Here is a 19,189-nt window from a genome sequence, read left to right on the forward strand (position 1 = left end):
CATTTGGCAAAGAGAAAACAATTTGGTTTGTTTCAGACCACTGACTATCAGAAAAATACACATTTTATTACATGGAATCTAAAATATTTCTGCCAAAAAAAAAACCCCAACCAAACAAACCCCAGCACCACAAATGTTATTGTTCAATGCATGACTGAAGTTTGAACAGAGTGCTGTGGTTTTCCTTTGTTACTTTTGTCTTAATTATATAAGGGAGAAACTGAATAAAATTACCTGCCTAATATTTAACAAAAGCACATACCATTTTTCTTTACTTAGTAATTTTAACAGCATCTGAGGTGGGGAGGGGCACATTGTATACAAAAGTTATTTCCATCGTTTCTTTTCCCCCCTGAAACCCAGAACAGAAAAGGCTTATTAAAGAAAATCTCTATTACACATAAATCAGTTATATTTCAAATGGGAAAGCTTGGCTCTGCCTTCCCCATCTCAATGTCTGATTCTGGGTTTATATGAAACAGTCCCTTTAACATTTGCTTTATCACATGTTATTGACTAATTTCAATAAATAATACATTATTATATAAATAATATTAAGTAAATCCATAAACCCCTGAAACTCTAACTCCTCCAGTCCAAAGACCTCAAAGCACTTTACATCCTTTAATCCATTCAGCTTCACACCACACCTGTGAGGTAGTTATGCATTATCTTTATTTTACAGATTTGGAAACTGAGGCAGAAACACATTAAGAGATGATTAGCACCTGAAACTCCCTTTGATGTCAGTTTGAGTTGCAGGTGATCAGTGGTTTCAGGATCAGGCCTAGAGTTTGTAGTACCATTGGCCAGAGTACCATATTTCACTTAGAATTATTAACTGATAGTTAGCCTATGTGACACAGGAAGAATGTCCTCATACTCTGAGACCCTTCCAGCTTTACCCTCAACACTTCCCCAGCTTCTATCCTCAGGCAGCTCCGCTACTCAGCTCCACTCCCTTCCCACCCTTACAGCTTCCAATACCTCCCCACAACATAACACCTCTGCCCCCGGCACCACCCCCCTCTCCCAGTCTCAAATCCAATGTCTACCTCCCCTCTATACCACACACATTTGTGTTGGGAGGCAACTAGGGAATAGGGAAACTGGAAGTCTGGCATCCTGAAAGGGGCAGACCTATTATTGCTGTGTACTGGCTGCAGTGTATAGCGGTTGTGCATTAGTGAAATCAGTATTGCTGTATGGAGGAATACAGTGTATATGACATTCCTGGTCTTAAAGTTTATTTCCTTGCTTTTGCAGTTTTGCATTAGATATGTTGTGTTCACCAACTTTACCACCACATTGTTTGGGCATATTAATATATTTTAGCATCAACTTTGTTCCTTGTCTGTCTTCTTTCTCATCCCTCCTTCGCTATACATCACCATAACATTCATGCTTCTGACTCATTTGCTATGCCACAAAATCGCGGTCACTATTGTTCCAGCAATATATATGGTATATCGGGGGGGGGGACGGGGGACCTTTCATATCACTTCTAGTTTTGAAAGCTCTACTCTGTACTTTAGAAAGTACAATAAAACACACATTGCATGTTAATAAAACACAACCACAAATGCCTATGACCCATGGTCTTAATTACACTCCTCCAAAGGGATCATGCTAGCCAAAACCTCCCTCAGAGAGCTAAACATGTGAAGCATCAGCAAAGAACTTCTCCCCTCTTCCCCCACTGAAGCAGAGATCTGTCTACTACTCTGCAATTATATTTGCATCTATTATATTATGTAGGCTTCTTACACGATTAAAAAGCTGGTTTTGGTAACTGCCATTTCTATGGCAACACTCAGAAAGAACAGAATTCTTTGAAAGCAGTTAAACTGTATTCCTTAGTGTATTTAATCTTTAAAAGAGGAATTTAACCTTGACAGTTTTGAGATTAAAAAGAAAGTCAAAATCAAGTTGTCAAAGAGCTTGTAAACTACAGAAGTAATACACAGTGTAAGCTAGGAACTTTATAGAGGCTGATTTCCTCTTCACAATTTGCAAGAGAATTTCCAGATGCTCAGCTAACCTGATAGTTCCTGGCGATACAGTAGCCAGAATTTTGAATCTGGTTATACAGACTGGTTTAGCTTATAAGATATTTGGGGTAGGGAACAGGTCTTCTTGTGTGTGCGTGCAGTACCCAGCACCATGGTGCTCTAATCCTGGCTCGGGCCTTTGGGCACTACTATAATACAAATAGTTACCATAATAAGTGGACTATATTATAATCACATACAGAGAGGTTTTGGTATTCAGTGGATTTTGTTGGGATGCTGAAAGACCAAAGTGTGTGAAATCCCATAGGAAGTAAACCACTGTATGTGCAGTAATTACCTCTTGCAGTCCAATTATCCTTGATTTACAGTACGTCTACATAGCAACTACACACCCGTGGCTGGCCCCGAACCATCTGACTCAGGCTCGCAGGGATGTTTCATTGCTGTGCAGACTTCTGGACTTGGGCTGGAGCCCAGGCTCTAGAATCTGTGAGGTGGGAGTATCCCAGATCTCGTGCAGAACCTGGAGGTTTACGCAGCAATGAAACAACCCTGCAGCCAGTCTCTCACAAGTCTGGCCCAAGTCAGCTGTTATAGGCCAGCCGCACGTTTTTCTTTGCTATACAGCAGTGGTCCCCAACCTTTCTGTTGCTATAGCATATTCATGTTCCCAGAAGACCATGGCGGGCGCCCGACTACCAGCCGCCAAAATACCGCCGAGATGCGGCGGCATCAAGAAGTGCCGCCGCCGAAATGCCGTTGAGAAACGGCGGCATTTCGGCGGCTGGTTGTCTGGTGGCAGCACTCCTCGACAGCAGGTCGTCCAGCGGAAGCGCTCCCTTCTCAGTAGGCGGGCACATATAAAGGCCCCGGCAGGCACCATGGTTTTGGGGACCACTGCTATATAGACATACCTTTCAAGACTATTCATATAAAATCAACAGACTTTCCAGAGAACTGTAAATTATCAATCCCACCAAAGATTGCAAACAATTCACTTTAAGAGAAAAAAATTCTAGATTCCTATCTTAATGTCTGAGATATTTTCTAAAATATTCCCCCAGGACCTATGCCTCACCAGATGTTCCCAGTTGTTCCTCTCCCAGTCACTTATCACACCAAAAGCTCACTGCATCCACCACAGCTCTCACTAAGATAATTTTTGATTGGTCAGTATCACAGTAAATAAACCTGCCAAATACGTAAGACCTTATGTGGACAGTGTGATTTGCCTATACCTGTCACAGAACATGTGAATGCAGCAAGTCTCCTCTCAGTCCAGCTGAATCTCCTAGACTCCCCATAAGATGTTTAATCAGGGGATTCACCAGTTGATTGCTTTAGAATAATTTGCAGTATAACAGACAGCTGGAATCTACAATAAGCTATTTTAATTCTTCAGTGCTCTAGAATCTTCCTCAGCATGTGACAGTGTTCACAGTAAATAAAAGGTAAGAATTACTTTACTTAGTAAAAACAAATAAAGGCCTACTTCATATTTATATTTAATGAGCTTTTCTGTGGCACTCATAACACCAGTGTCTGTGCATTCATGTATTTATCAGCATAACACCCATTTGAGGGTAGGAAGTATTATCCTCATTTTACAGATGAGGAATCAAGACAGGATGAAACCCTGACCCCACTGAAATCAATAGACATTTTGCCAATGACTTAACTGGGGTGAGATTTTCAAAGGTATTTAGGCATATGAAGATGCAGATAAGCACCTAGCAGGATCATATGCAGTCAAAGCACTAAGCACCATACCAGTGTATAAAACATCTTTCTTTGTAAAACCATAAAGAGATCCCCAAGATACTTTTCTTCCTTTCACATTGCTATCCTTTACATTAATGCATGGTTGAGTTTTCATTCATCAGGGAATGCGTTCTGTTCTCTGCGTAGAAGCCGGTAAGTTAAAGACAACAAGGTTATGTCCAAGATGTATGTTAAGTGTTCAGGGAAAAGGAAATACACTGAAACATGACACAGATACATTCAGTTTCATTTAAACATTAGTGCATGAAAGAGAACAAATATTTTACTAAGGGAAAAAAGGAAAAAAAGTTTTAACCTCCTCACCCCTGAATCCTTTGCCATTACATCCAGGACAGCCACATGTGACAATTTGGGGTTAAGGTGTTAATTGGATGTACCAAAAACTTCACTGAGGGATCAATCCTGATCTCTACATTATGAACTCTGGGATATCTACTTATGCATTGCCACATACTTGGAAAAATTAGACACCAAACACACATTTACAAGCACTTTCACATCACACAGAGAATAGGACTTAGTACAGGGTGGGGCAAACTACGGCCTGTGAGCTGTTTTAAGCTGGCCCGCGAGCTCCCGCTGGGGAGTGGGGTCTGGGGCTTGCCCCGCTCTGGTGCTCCAGCCAGGGCGCCGGGTCGGGGGCTACACCACACAGCTTGGCCCTGTTCCGGTGCTCCAGCCGGGGCGCCAGGGCAGGGGCCACACCACACGGCTTCTGGAAGCTGCGGCATGGCCCCGCTCCAGGGCGCAGGGTCGGGGGCTGCACTACGCGGCTCCCAGAAGCAGCATGCCCCCGCTCCGGCGCTCTAGCAGGGTCAGGGGCCACTTGATGCATGGGAGCCAAAGAAGGGAAATGTCACTGCTTCCAGGAGCCACTTGAAGTAAACACCGCTCTGAACCTGCACTGCTGAGCCTCTCCCCACGCCCCTGCCCTGATCCCCCTCCTGCTCTCCAAACCCCTCGATCCCAGCACAGAGCACCCTCCTACACCCCAAACCTCTTATCCCCAGCCCCACCCCGGAGCCTGCACCCCCAGTCGGAACCCACACCTCTGCCCCAGCCCTGATCCCTCTCCCACCCTCCGAACCCCTCAGTCCCAGCCCAGAGCACCCTCCTACATCCCAAACTTCTCATCCCCAGCCCCACCCCAGAACTCGCACCCCCAAGAGCACTCACCCTCTCCCGCACCCCAACCCCGATTCTGTGAGCATTCATGGCCTGCCATACAATTTCTATTCCCCAATGTGGCCCTCAGGCCAAAAAGTTTGCCCACCCCTGACTTAGTACTTGAAAAGTAAACTGATTGACCCCAAGGATTCCTCACTGAAACAAATAAAAACCAAAAAGTGAAGCAGAAGCCAGTCAAATGGTAAGAACATAAAAGTGGCCATACTGGGTCAGACCACTTGTCCACCTAACCCAGTATCCTGTTGTCTGAGAATGGACAATGCTAGAGGCTTCACAGGGAATGAATGGACCAGGGCAATTTCAAGTGATCCATCCCATCATCCATGTCTAGCTTTAGGGATACCCAGAGCAAGGGGTTGCGTCCCTGACCATCCTGGCTAATAGCCATTGATAGAGCTATTCTCCATGAACCCAATTATACTTTTGGCCTTCTCAACATCATCTGGCAATGAGTTCCATAGGTTAACTGTGCATTCTGTGAAGAAGTACTTCTTTTTGTTTGAAACCTGCTGCCTATTAATGTCATTAGGTGATCCCCAGATCTTGTGTTAGGTGAAAGGGTAAATAACACTTCCTTATTCACCTTCTCCACACCATCATGATTTTATAGACCTCTATCATATCCCCCCTTAGTCGTCTCTTTTCTAAGCCGAACAGTCCCAGTCTTTTTAATCTCTCCTCTGGAAGTTGTTCCATACCCCTAATCATTGTAGTTGCCCTTCTCAGTATCTTTTCCTATTCTTTTTTAATGGGGCAATCAGAACTTCATGCAGTACCATGGATTTATATAGTGACACTACGATATTTTGTTTTATTATCCATCACTTTCCTAATAGTTCCATTGCACATTGAGCAGATATTTTCAGAGAACTATCCACAATGACTCCAAGATCTCTGAGTGGTAGCAGCTAATTTAGACCCCATCATTTTGTACGTATAGTGCATTACTTTCACTGAATTTCATCTGCCGTTTGGCTGCCCAGCCATCCTATTTAATGAGATCCCTTTGTAATTCTTCTCAGTCAGCTTTGGACTTAATTATCTTGAGTAATTTTGTGTCATCTTCAAGTTTTGCCACTGTTCACCCTCTTTTCCAGATCATTTATGATAACAGCACAGGTCCCAGTACAGATTCTTGGGGATCTCGCTATTTACCTCACTTCATTATGAAACCAATAATTTATTCCTATCCTTTGTTTCCTGCCTTTTAACCAGTTACTAATCCATCAGAAGACCTTTCCTCTTATCCCATGACTGCTTAGTTTGCTTAAGAGCCTTTGGTGAGGGACCTTGTTAAAAGGCTTTCTGAAAGTCCAAAGACACTAGATCAACTGCATCATCTTTGTCCACATGCTTGTTGACACCCTCAAAGAATTCTAATAAATTGGTGAGGCATGATTTCCCTTTACAAACTCGTCAACATATTGGTATTCAGGTGTGTCTGACAATTCTGTTCTTTATTATAGTTTCAACCAATTTGCCTGGTTCTGAAGTTAGGCTTACCGGCTTTTAATTGCCAAGATCACCATGGGAACATTTAAAAAAAAAAGTCAGTATTACATTACCTACCCTCCAGTCATCCGGGGCAGAGGCTGATTCAAGCAATAAGTTACATACCACAGTTTGTAGTTCTGCAATTTCATGTTTGAGTTCTTTCAAAACTCTTGGGTGGATATCATCTGGCCGTGCTGACTTATTACTGTGAATTTATCAATTTGTTCCAAAACCTCCTCTATGGACACCTCAATCTGGACAGTTCCTCACATTTGTCACTAAAAAGAATTTCTCACGTGTGGTGACCTTTCTAGCATCAGCTGCGGTGAAGACTGATGCAAAGAATTCACTTAGCTTCTTTGCAATGGCCTGTCTTCCTTGAGTTCTCCTGTTAGTGTTCCGATCTCCAGTGGCCCCCTACAGTTCTGCCTGTCTCTCTCTCCCTGTGTGTGGAACTGGAAGCTTTTCAGAGAATGCTAACATGGAGGCCTTGGACTTTAATCTCTTAAGTAGCAGCCTAAATTTGGCCTTTCTCCTACCTTTTTCCTATGTCATTTGTACCTACATGTACCATGACCACCGGCTCCTCCCCAGCACTGCATATAACCTGACTAAATATCTCATGAAATCTGCAACCTTTACACCCGCTAGGCAATTTACCATGCTGTTCTCACAGTCATCACAAACCCAACTATCTATATTTCTAATAACTGAATCACCCATTGCTATTACCGGTCTCTTCCCAATAACTGGGGTATCCTCAGTGCAAGAGGATACCATGCCACCATTTGGAAGTAGGGTCCCAACCGTGTCCAGTATGCACTGGATATAACCGACTGGGAGTAACTGGTGACACAAAAGTGGTGTTTGAGCCGCCCAGTCCTTTAGCTGGTTCTGTGTTGGCTGCCTATTGCCACAGCTGTGCCGTTAGGTTAGCAGGGTATTGCTGGAGCACTGTGAAGCTGGAAGGGGGATGATGTTCAGATCACTACACAACCTAGGGATTCCTCAGGTAGAAGAGTACCAGCATAAAGCAAGAGGAGGCAGGGTTACAGATCTCGCACAAATACTTTAGGCTCACTCCTCAGCTGAGGCAAAGATCTGCTCTGCGCACCTGGGCTGAGGGAATAAAAGGTGGCTCTAAGCCCTCTTTGCAACTTTTCAGTCCTAGTACGGGCTGGGGTCCTCTTTGGCCCCTTCCCCACAAGTAGGCTCAAGCCTGCCCTAACTTGTGCTGGCTGCATTGGCCCCCAAGGGCCATAGATCATAGAAGCACAGCAGCACTCTGTCATACCCCTTTCCTCCACTCCTGCTACAGGCTGCAAAGACAGGCTCAACTGGCTCTCTGCCATCTAGGTTTTCCCTCATGCTGGTGGAATCCCTCAGCTGGCCAAGTGAGCTGGCTTGACAGCCCCTTTGCATCACCAGAGCCATAATGAACAAAGGGCCTGTAGCAAAGGCCAGGATCGGACCCTCTAAATTCAGGAGATGGATTTTTGTTCTTGTCTTTAGTTTCAGGCACCCAGCAGTAGTTTGTGTTTGTTATAGACTCTCTTTGGAAAATTTTCAGTAGCTAATTATTTTCACACTGTGATTTGGAAATTGGGGTATATGCCAGAGATGAAAATTATTAAATATATTACAATACAATAATTTAAATGGTCCTTTCCTGACATTCTCAATAGAAGAAAACAGCAAAAATTTGTTAGGGCAAGGCTTAGTTTTTGTTCCACATTCATGTGTTTTGCATTATTACTGTATGCAATATAGTTGACTCTAAAAAGCTTAAATACTTCTCACTTCTCTGGCAGGGGGAGAGAAATATTAGACATGTTTCATCCTCTGGATTCAATAAATTTTGCTGGGAAAACGTTGTCCTAATACAAATCCAGTGGCTTCTAGACTCGAAACACAGGAATTTTCATGGCTTCTTCAGAGTGGAGATTGGAGAGATGACTCTCTACATATCGCAATGGCCAAAATTGACAGTTTTTTAGGTTGTTTGCCATGGGCAGTCTGCATTTTTGTTAACATAAGCTCTACCCTGTGGAGGGATTGGGGGGAAAACAGAGCATAGTTAAGTGAAAGCTGTTCCAGTGACACTGGTGGAATGGGAAGTCAGAAAAACCATTCTGATAACAATCTGCTTTATAAAAGGGAGTACTTGTGGCACGTTAGAGACTAACCAATTTATTTGAGCATAAGCTTTCGTGAGCTACAGCTCACTTCATCGGATGCATACCGTGGAAACTGCATGCATTCCACATGCATGTTTCCACAGTATGCATCCGATGAAGTGAGCTGTAGCTCACGAAAGCTTATGCTCAAATAAATTGGTTAGTCTCTAACGTGCCACAAGTACTCCCTTTCTTTTTGCGAATACAGACTAACACGGCTGTTACTCTGAAACCTGTCAATCTGCTTTATCTATTTCATACTGTCCAAATAGGATGTTTCATTACTAAACAAATGTACTGATTTGAATGCATGGCACATTATGCAAATTAATGCAGCAGTACCTTTGAATACTTAATAAAATAAACAGTAACTAATTATGCCCAACTTTATTTTCATGATGGTACTCTGTACTCTTCAGCAACTGTTAATACTGGGAATAGCAGGCACAGGTGCATTAACATTAAGGAGTCATGTCTTCTAAAGATATGCCAAAATGGAGGTCCATTATCTTTCTGTGTTAGCGAATGTGTGTTTGGTATTTATGGGGATTGTAGGTTTCTTTTGAATCTCAGACAACACTGGGAGTTACTTTTACTTAATATTACAGATTTATATTTTTACTTTGAAAGTAAGGGATATTTGGAAGAAATTTATCAAAGTTGTCTTGCCATTTCTCTTCTAAGGTTTTCCTTGGTCCTGTCAGAATCTTGCAGATTGCTACATTTTTCTCTCTTTATACATAAAAAAACCTGAGATTTTAGACTGATTCCACTCCTGATGGGCAATCCCATACAGCTCCTTGATTTCAACAGGATGTACACCCACATAACTGAAGGAAGAATTGGGTTCCCAGTGTTCTTGGCCATGACACTTATGACCCAGGACTCCTTCCTGGAGTCTATTAAATGATGTTCCTATTCAGCCAGAAGTGGTGGGGTTGTGTACTATGGTCCTTGTCCCCACTACCCAAATGAGCTCTTGATCCTCCTTCTGTACCACTTCCAGTCTCTGCCAGCTAGAGAGATGAAGGAGTAGGACTTTAAATTCCCTGATTGTTCTGAACGACCATCAGTGCAGGAACACTTTTCTTATGGTTTGTAAGTCATCCCCCCACCAGCTTCAAAGTCTCCAGCAATACCCTACTAGCCTCATGGCACATCTGTATAGGCAGCCAATACAGAATCAGCCAAAGGATTGAGAGGGCTCGAACAGCCCCTTTTTGTGGCACAAGTTACCCCCATTCAATTACATCCAGTGCACACTGGACTCAGCTGAACATAAGAATGGCCATACTAGGTCAGACCAATGATCCCGCTAGCCCAGTACCCTGTCTTCCGATAGCATCTGGTACCAGGTGCTTCCGAGGGAATAAACAGAACAAGGCAGTTATCAAGTGATTCATCCTCTGTTGTCCAGTCCCAGCTTCTGGCAGTCAGAGGTACAGGGACACCAAGAGCATTGGATTCCATCTCTGACCATCTTGGCTAAAAACCACTGATAGACCTATCCTCCATGAATTTATCTAATTCTTGGTGGAACCCAGTTATACTTTTGGCCTTGACAACATCCCTGACAATGAGTTCCAGAGACTGACTGTGTGTGTTGTGTAGAGAAATACTTCCTGTTGTTTTAAACCTGCTGCCTATTAATTTCATTGGGCAACCCCTGGTTCTTTGTGTATTCACTTTCTCCACACCATTCATTATTTGATAGACATCTAGCATATTCGCTCATAGTTGTCTCTTTTCCAAGCTGAACAATCTCAGTCTTTTTAATTCCTCCTCATATGGAAGCTTTTCCATATCCCCGTTCATTTTTGTTGCCCTTCTCTGTACTTTTTCCAATTCTAATATATCTTTTTTTGAGATGGGGTGACTAGAATTGCATGTAGGGTTGAATGTGTGTGCGTACCATGGATTTATATAGTGGCATTATGACATTTTCTATCTTATTATCTATCCCTTTACTCGTGGTTCCTAACTGTCTATTAGCTTTTTTTTGACTGCCACTGCACACTGAGTGAATGTTTTCAGAGAACTATCCCCAATGACTCCATGATCTCTTTCTTGAGTGGTATCAGCTAATTTAGACCCCATCATTTTGTATGTATAGTTGAGATTATGTTTTCCAAGGCACACTACTTTGCATTTATCAACAATAAGTTTCATCTGCCATTTTGTTGGCCAGTCACCCAGTTTTGTGGGTATTTAGTCCTTTATATGCAATAGTGAAAAACAAAGAGTTTTTACTGAACCACTATTGAGACATGGAAGTTTAGTCATAAATCAGCAGTCACCTTTAAAATCAAAATCATAATCTTTTACAGTAACTAGCAGTGAGCCATGCTATAGTTATAATGCAGCAGACAGGAAGGATTAGGGATGGACAGCTTCTTGTGCGGAAAGTGAATGAGTCAGTCTTCCCATTCTTCTTTTGAACAAGTGAAAAACAGAACAGTTTCTAGAATCACAAATCAAAACCAATTTCAGGAAGAACCTGAATGTGTTTTACTACTGCTAACTGTGCCATAAAAAGCAGGTCAAGTAGGAGTTAAGAGAAGGATTTTCAAATTAGCTGGGGGTAAACAGAAAACTAGCTATTCCACACCTTGTGTAAAAATCCCAAAGTCTTCTCCATTACATTCTTTGCATTTGATCTGAACATAATAAAGAATGATATGCCTTCTGTAGTAAGTTCTACAGGTTGTTCAGAGTCTTTTCTAAATAAATCCTCTTAATAATTTTTTTCCTAACAGATCTTCTCTAACTGATTTTTTTCTATTAGGAACGACACTTGAAAACCCAAGATCCACCTTCAGTTAATAGAGGCAGGAGATAAGCCAAATGCTCATTTGAGTTAAAAATGGTTTCATGCTTGTTCTTCTATTTCTGAAATCTACAAGATATCATAATTTAAGACAAATCTCTCACCTGCCAGGAGCACCTAAACACTTTTACAGTCCCTCCAACTCAGACAGGACATTGGGCACCCATCCCACAATGCACTCTACCTGTACAGAAGTTGACTGGGCCAATCTATTTTGGTTATACTGGATCTATTTGGTCACACAGAAATAGGCAGCTTTAAGATGTCTGGGTCCCAGCACATATTTATCTCTCTCCAGAAATCCATACTTCTGACTTCCCACTTTTCTTTCTTTCTAATCTCTACTTTTCTCCTCTTCCATTCCTCTTTCTCCTCGTCCTGAAATTGCTTCTCAATCAGATAAACCCTTCAGGAGCCAATTAAATAATTCAAGGTGAAATTCACCCCTGTACAAAGGTCCAGCACAAAGCACATAAACTCTCATAGTTTGAAGCGGTACAAATCTTAAGTATGGTTTGCATAATGTATATGCCTTCTGCTGGCTTTCTGTCAAGGGATGAATTTCATGGAGCAACAGACAATTCAGTGCATTTTGTTTGACAGTGTAGATACATGGCATTCCTCATCCTTTCAAAGTGTTCAGTGGCTCTCATTTGCTCACAACTGATTTTTGTTAATCTAGATGTACAAAACCCTTCCAGATGTTGAAATCTACGTTAGATAACTTAAAAGCAGATTAATTTTTTATTCGAAACACTGAATATTACACAAAAAAGTTGTATATGGAAACAATATACATCATACATAACTGTTTAGCTTTTAATATCTAATCATGTAGCTTTATTAATACAAATTCTACTTTTAGACACAGCGAGAAAACAGATTTATACTCTCTAGAAGAGACATTAAATGAAAAAACAGTGAGAAGCAAGCTTCAGAGGAATGAAAATGATTGCAGGATCACTACAAAAAGTGTTGCTTACCAAATTTTTGGTCAAACCTCCATGCTGGAACATGGCCATTGTGCTTCAGGTTGCTGTTTGTTGGCAGAGGCACTGTTACGTAGATGGGGCCATTCACTGGGATTGCAGTCCCATCACTGTTGAGCAAATGAACACTGACTGCAGTGACAGGGGTAAGGTCATACCTGGTGCTATTTCCTATCAAGTGAAAGGATAATGGTATGTTACATATTTGTATTCATTATTATACATTATATTATCTGTTATCAAGGGAAGGTGAAATTAAAGCTAACCTGTTAATATTGCCAGAAAACTCATTTAAATTTCTTAATTTTCCACCTGATAATCTAGAAAATCTTTGATTTGCAAGAAGTATTTTATATTTTTTTAAAATACATTTTCTTCTTTCCATTCTTCTTTAAGAAGATTTGCACAAGCACAGTGCAAATGCATATAGACTATACTGTATATGCACTAATGGCCAACATTTGCAATAGTATAAGAGAGGACAACGTTAACTATTGTTTTAAAATTCAAGAATGATTTTGCTTTGCTTCTTCACTGAAATTAAAAGCCAAACCATATATATTTTTATGATCTGTAATAATATTTTTCTTAGATCCATGTATATTAAGAGAATTTATTAGACACAATGAGAGATAGTTTATGTTTAAAAATGATCACCCATCAAATTACTAATGAAAATTTGATTTTTTAAAAAAACACTATAAACCCATGCTTCTATGACCATAGAGAAGAAAGTGGAAAAGAGCTACTAATGAAAAGGAAAGAACAAGAGAGGGCAGCGCCTTTGGGAAATAAAAGTTTTGCAGGGAGGTATGAGATTAAGTGAGCATCTCAAAAACACTAAACCTAGAGACTGCCAGAGCACAGACATGATCACCTACTAATCTAAGACATGAAATGGGATCTCAAGACAATGGGTGGTATCACAATGCAGGTATCTGTTAGGATGAGGTTTCAGTATAGCCAGGGCTTACAAATAGGCATACAAGATTTTTACTATGACTCCTAAGTCAATAAGACTTCATGGATGGCCTTTACTGAACACTGTTTATCTCATTGACAGAGTCAGCTGACCAAAGTCAAGGCCTTACCAAAAATAAATAAAAATATAGCACTTACAAAAGATGCCAGACTGAGAACTCCCATGATCTGAGATGTTCCTTTTTGGTTATTTACTAGTACCTGAAAGCCTGTGCTTTAGCACAGATAGAGCTCAAAAAGTTGTTTATTAAAAAGCCAAAAAAAAGGCTGAAAACTTAAAAACTGGTCACAGACCATGAATTCCCATGATAACTGAACCTGGTGATATTCTAAACACGAAGAACTTTCAACCATGCTGTAGCTGTTTCCATTGCTTCACACTGACTTTACAGTCCTTTTAGGCCTCAGAGTGATGTCTGGGGTTATGGTATGTGCTTGTTGTATTGTGTGTGTGGCTGTGTTGATTTGTGTGTGAGTTGGGCTGTGTGGATTTGTGCAGCTGGTGAATGGGGCTATGCTGTGGTGAGAGGCTGTGTGTCTATTTGTGGTGTTGATTTGTGTCTAGGAGATATGTGTTGCTTTGTGTGGGTGGCAATTGGGTGCACAGCTGTGGCAGCTAGGCCAAGTAATCCATTATCTGTCAGTGCAGTCTCATACAAACAACAAAACTGTTGCCTGCAAGTTAGCTGTAGAATAAGGGTGGTGATTGGTTGAGTTATATCTGATATCAGAATGGTCTAGGACTCTTGGAATGGCCTAGATCGGGGTGGCCAACCTGTGGCTCTGGAGCCACATGCAGCTCTTCAGAAGTTAATATGCGGCTCCTTGTATAGGCACCAACTCCGGGGCTGGAGCTGCAGGCGCCAACTTTCCAATGTGTCGGGGGCTGCTCACTGCTCAACCCCTGGCTCTGCCACAGGCCCTGCCCCCACTCCACCCCTTCCTGACCCCTCTCCTGAGCCTGCCATGCCCTTGCTCCTCTCCCTCCCACCCAGAGCCTCCTGCACACCACGAAACAGCTGATCTGGAGGTGTGAGGAGGGAGGGGGAGACGCTGATCGGTGGGGTTGCTGGTGTGTGGGAGGCGCTGGGAGCAGGGCAGGGGAGAGCTGATGCGGGGCTGCTGACGTATTACTGTGGCTCTCTGGCTCAGTTGTACATTGGTAAATTCTGGTTCCTTCTCAGGCTCAGGTTGGCCACCCCTGGCCTAGATATATGCCTGGCTGTACCGGACACTGCATGACACCACCATTTCTCCAGACACACTGACAGCATAGGCTTCGGTAGTGAAAGACAACCCTCACATTGCCTTGATGCAAAGTTTCAACTTGCCCTTGAAGGAAAACCTTAAGAGGGAGAGTAGGTTGTTCCTTTCTACATACTGGCTCAGACTCTGGCCTCTCCAATAAGCTTGTAAAGGTGCCTACCTCAGTGGTAGTTTCTGTCATGTAGGCCTGTGTCCATTAGTAACTGGACTCAGACCATCACCTTGTTTCACACAGGCCATCACACAGACACACAAGGGAAATGACTTTCAATTACTACTGACCTAGACCATATAAAAACCAGTGACCTAAAAACATAAGGCCACACATGTCATTTTCCTAAATCATCCATTCTGCACCTTAAACACAACAGTAAGGGCATGTCTACACTAAAAACTTAAGTCAATCTATATTAGGTCAACTTACAGCCACCACCGTAATTACTGCAGTGGTTCATATCCACACTGCCCTTCTTCTGTTAGTGGTACGTGTCCTCACCAGGAGCACTTCCGCCGACTTAAGCGGGGCGTCGTGGGGGACTGATAGCCTGGGCTCTTAGCTCTGCACACAACTCTGTCCCTGGGCTCTTGGTTCCCCACTGGGGAGCCTGGGTGCTGCCATGAGGCTCCTGATTCCCCATTGCCTGCCTTGGAGTTGCCTTGAGGATTCTGGCTCCCCGCTCGGGGGACTGCCTCCCTCTGCTCTTTGCTCCCTGCCCCTCACAGGGAGCACAGCAGCTGCAGGGGCTCTCGGCTTCCCGCCAGAAGCACAGCTGCCTTCCCCACCCAGCTCTCAGCTCCCATGCTCCTGGTGGGAGCAGAGAGCCCCAGGTGCCTTGCGGAAGCAAGGACCCAAGAGCCTCGGGGTAGCACCTGGGCTCCCACTGGGGAGTGGGGAGCCCAGGCAGGAGCCTGGCAGACAGTCTGTGGGCAGCAGGCTTGTAGCTGGAGCCCTCCACGCATCAGGCTTTCTTGTCAATTTCATGCCCTAGGCTGGAGCTGTAAAATTGATAAAAATGAGTCAGCAGCGCCATAAGTAGCCTGCAGTACCCACACTGACCCTGCGTTGCTCTAACTACATTGACATAAGCCCTACGCCTCTCATGGAGGTGGAGCTATGATGTTGGTGTAGTAGGGCACTTATATTGGCAGGAACAAGGGTGCAGCATATACACTAACATAATTACGTTGACATAAACTGCCTTACATCGGCCTAATGCTGTAATGTAGACCAAGCCTAAGTAATTGTGAAATATCACAGTACTACAGATTAATTTGTCAAGAAGAATGTATTTACATGAGCTGTTTGTTGAAATACGAGAGACAACTATGCGAATTTTCCCTTGGCAGAGAGCTTACTGTAAGATAGAGACTGGGTTTTACTGAGCAGCAGTCACATTACGAGAAACCATATCTGAGCATTTTAATTTACAATAACCACATATGTTATCTGCGTTAGCACAGAATGCATTGCTTCCTCAGGAAGACATGAGTTGTCAACATTTGATAGAGAAATAACTTCTAATTGCTAAAGGAGGTCATGACCTGGTCAGTTTTTTCAAATTCAAATCCCTAATGAAGCATGTTATCAGCTAAAGGTTTATAAAATGCAATATTAATATCTGAAAATAAATTATGTAATACATTTTACTTGACTATTTCTCCTTGTTTTGAATTTTGCTTATATTTGTGTGTATGACTGGAAAAATCAATAATTAGCTCGGGGGGGGGGAACAAAAAAAAAAAAGAGAGTTCTAGTGGAGCTTTGTTTGCCTTTATTCTATTTAAAGCAACGTGACTCCTTCTGACACTATGGTCAAACAGTCCCAGGCTGAAGAGCTTACTTTCTAAGAAAGCAGGCAGATTTCTAAAGTCCACTGGCTCATAAGAAAGGCCTAGGATATCTATTTCCATAGAATCTAAACTTTCATTTAAAAATTAAGTTTCTGGCTTACCTTCACAACACAACACACAGAAGTTAACTGAATGCTCGTGAAACAGATGCTGGGGGGTTGGTAAGTATATGCATATATTAAATGACTGCAATAAATGTCAGCTTATGTTTTAGAGTAACAGTCGTGTTAGTCTGTATTCGCAAAAAGAAAAGGAGGACTTGTGGCACCTTAGAGACTAACCAATTTATTTGAGCATAAGCTTTCGTGAGCTACAGCTCACTTCATCGGACGCATACTGTGGAAGTGAGCTGTAGCTCACGAAAGCTCATGCTCAAATAAATTGGTTAGTCTCTAAGGTGCCAAAAGCTTATGTTTTGACACCTGGTGACCACAAATCTATGAGGAAAATACATGCTTTTAGTGACTTTGAATTCACCCTTTATAAATAAGCCAATATTACTCAGCAATAGCCCCAAATGCTGAGATAACATTATTGCCTGATATAGGGTTTTGATCCATTACTGTAGAATACAGATGTTTTTGTGTTTAAGAAACCAGCCTCGTGTTCCACAATATGCTACTAATACAAGCAATAAGCCAAGACACAACAGGCTTATTACATACTTATTATTTGCATACAAAGTGCTTTATATTTTTATGTTTAGAATAGGCTGATTAACGTATTGGGTTTTAATTGTACTGCTCCGAACTGTACATTGTTAGAACTCCTTGGAAAGTACTATTGAATGCAAAGGGAAAGTTTCTAGCTAAACTACTACAAAGTTACAATGGATAAACACTCACTATCAGGTGTAACACATTTAAACAATGGGAGGACCAGATCGCTATGCTCCTGAGTTCACTGTACGCATGACAGAAATTTAGCAGAGACACAGACAAAGAGAGCAAGCTCTATTCAACAAGAATCCCTTCCTCCCATGCAAATTATCGGTTTATGCTCAGGTAAGTGAAAATTATAATTTGCAGGTACCATTTTTGTTCCCTTTCTCAAACGGAAACATGAAAAAAAAAATCAACAATCGCCACCAGCTGGTGGTGATCTTCTATTCAACAGCTATTGGAAGAAGGGTCTACTGACAGAGATTATATCTGGTGAACTTTAAATAACAAAGTAGCCTATCCAAGCCTAAGGTTTGATAGTCGAACATTTCTTCAAGAGAAGCAGTAGTATGAGTAGAAGGCAACTTGCCTGCACTGTAATTCTGTATCAAAGTCTCTTTCTCAGAACTCCAACCTCTTTTCATTTTTTTTCTTTTAAAGTGATATGGATACTTTTGCATGATGGTTAATAAAGGCCAAATACATCTCCCACCTCCTCAACCACAGCTGTTCCCCTGAATGGAAGGTCTACATATGAGAGTATAAGTGTGTGTGGCATAGGGTAGGTGGGTAGAGCAAGTGTGTATTCACAAAGCCATGCCCAGTTTGACACCCAGGAGGGAGTCCAAAGAATGTACTCTACTTGGGTCTTCTCATACAGTGGGGCTACTTAAAAGCCTGTGGAGACTATTTCAGGCACTTTACATTCCCAGCAAATAGTATTCATACAACCACCTCCTTTTTATTATTTATAATAAATCATTTGTATCATCATCATGCCTAAAAGCCCTAGTATTGGACCAAGATCCTATTATGCTAGACTCTGTACAGACAGAACAAAAAGATAGATTGGAAGTTCTGTAAAGCAAAGACTAAGTAAAAGACAAGAGACAACTGATGGATGCAGAGAGACCATTCGGAGGGTACAAGGAAACAGTAAGACAATACTGGTAAGCGTGACAGGCAGTGTTCCCAGTGCATCAGAAGCCTAACCATTGTTAAGTTTTTTGTAGGCCTTGTGGCAAGGAAGAGTTTTGAGAAGGGATGTGGAGGAGGGTAATGAGGTAGCTTTGTAGATATTTATGGGTAACTCCTCCCAAGTGTGAGGGGCAGCATGGGAGAGAGCACAGCGATGCTGGTTTGAAATTTAACAAGTGGGCAACGTAGGCTACCATAATGGGCTGAGTGAATGAGAGCTGATTGGTAGGGTGGGGATAGGCCATCAAGTGTCTTGAAAATGAAGACAAACAGCTTAGGTTTGATGTGATGGAGAAGGGGGAGCCAAAGGACAAATGTAAAGAGAGGGATGACAAGTGACTGGCTAGGAAACAATCTTTGCAGCACCATTCTGAATGGATATGAGTAGGGTAAGATTACATTTGTCAATTCAGAGAGAAGGATGTTGCACTAAATCAACAGATGAGTTGATGAGAGCCTGAATGAGAGTTGTAGCTCTCTGGATGGATGGGCAAGGAAGTACCTTAGATACGTTATGCAAGAATCTGCAAGATTTAGTCATAGCCTGGATGAAAGGACCTATAGAGAGGTCTGAGTCTACACGATGCTCAGTTTAGGGGCCTGAGTGACAGGCAGGCTGGTTGTGTTGTGTGCAATGATTGAGAAAGGAGGTTGCGGGGAGGAGAGACTTGGAGGGGGAGAGATTAAGAGCCATGTTGAGCTTGAGCTGACAGGTAGACACCCATAAAGCCATGTAATAGAGACGGACTGAGATTTTATGTTG

At 42.3% G+C, this 19,189-nt stretch overlaps 1 protein-coding gene across 4 annotated transcripts in view; it reads right to left on the bottom strand.

Moving 5' to 3' along the window:
* Positions 1–19,189, bottom strand: part of FAM171A1 (family with sequence similarity 171 member A1) — a 136,322-nt gene that overhangs the window by 17,444 nt on the left and 99,689 nt on the right. For all 4 annotated transcript variants that reach the window (XM_048838041.2, XM_048838040.2, XM_048838039.2 and 1 more), the window contains one exon: positions 12,464–12,640. In XM_048838041.2, the coding sequence (XP_048693998.1) occupies positions 12,464–12,640 (177 nt within the window). The remainder of the gene's footprint in view (positions 1–12,463; positions 12,641–19,189) is intronic.

The sequence above is a fragment of the Caretta caretta genome, chromosome 2 (assembly GCF_965140235.1).
Source record: "Caretta caretta isolate rCarCar2 chromosome 2, rCarCar1.hap1, whole genome shotgun sequence".
In the NCBI taxonomy this organism is placed as follows: Eukaryota; Metazoa; Chordata; order Testudines; family Cheloniidae; genus Caretta; species Caretta caretta.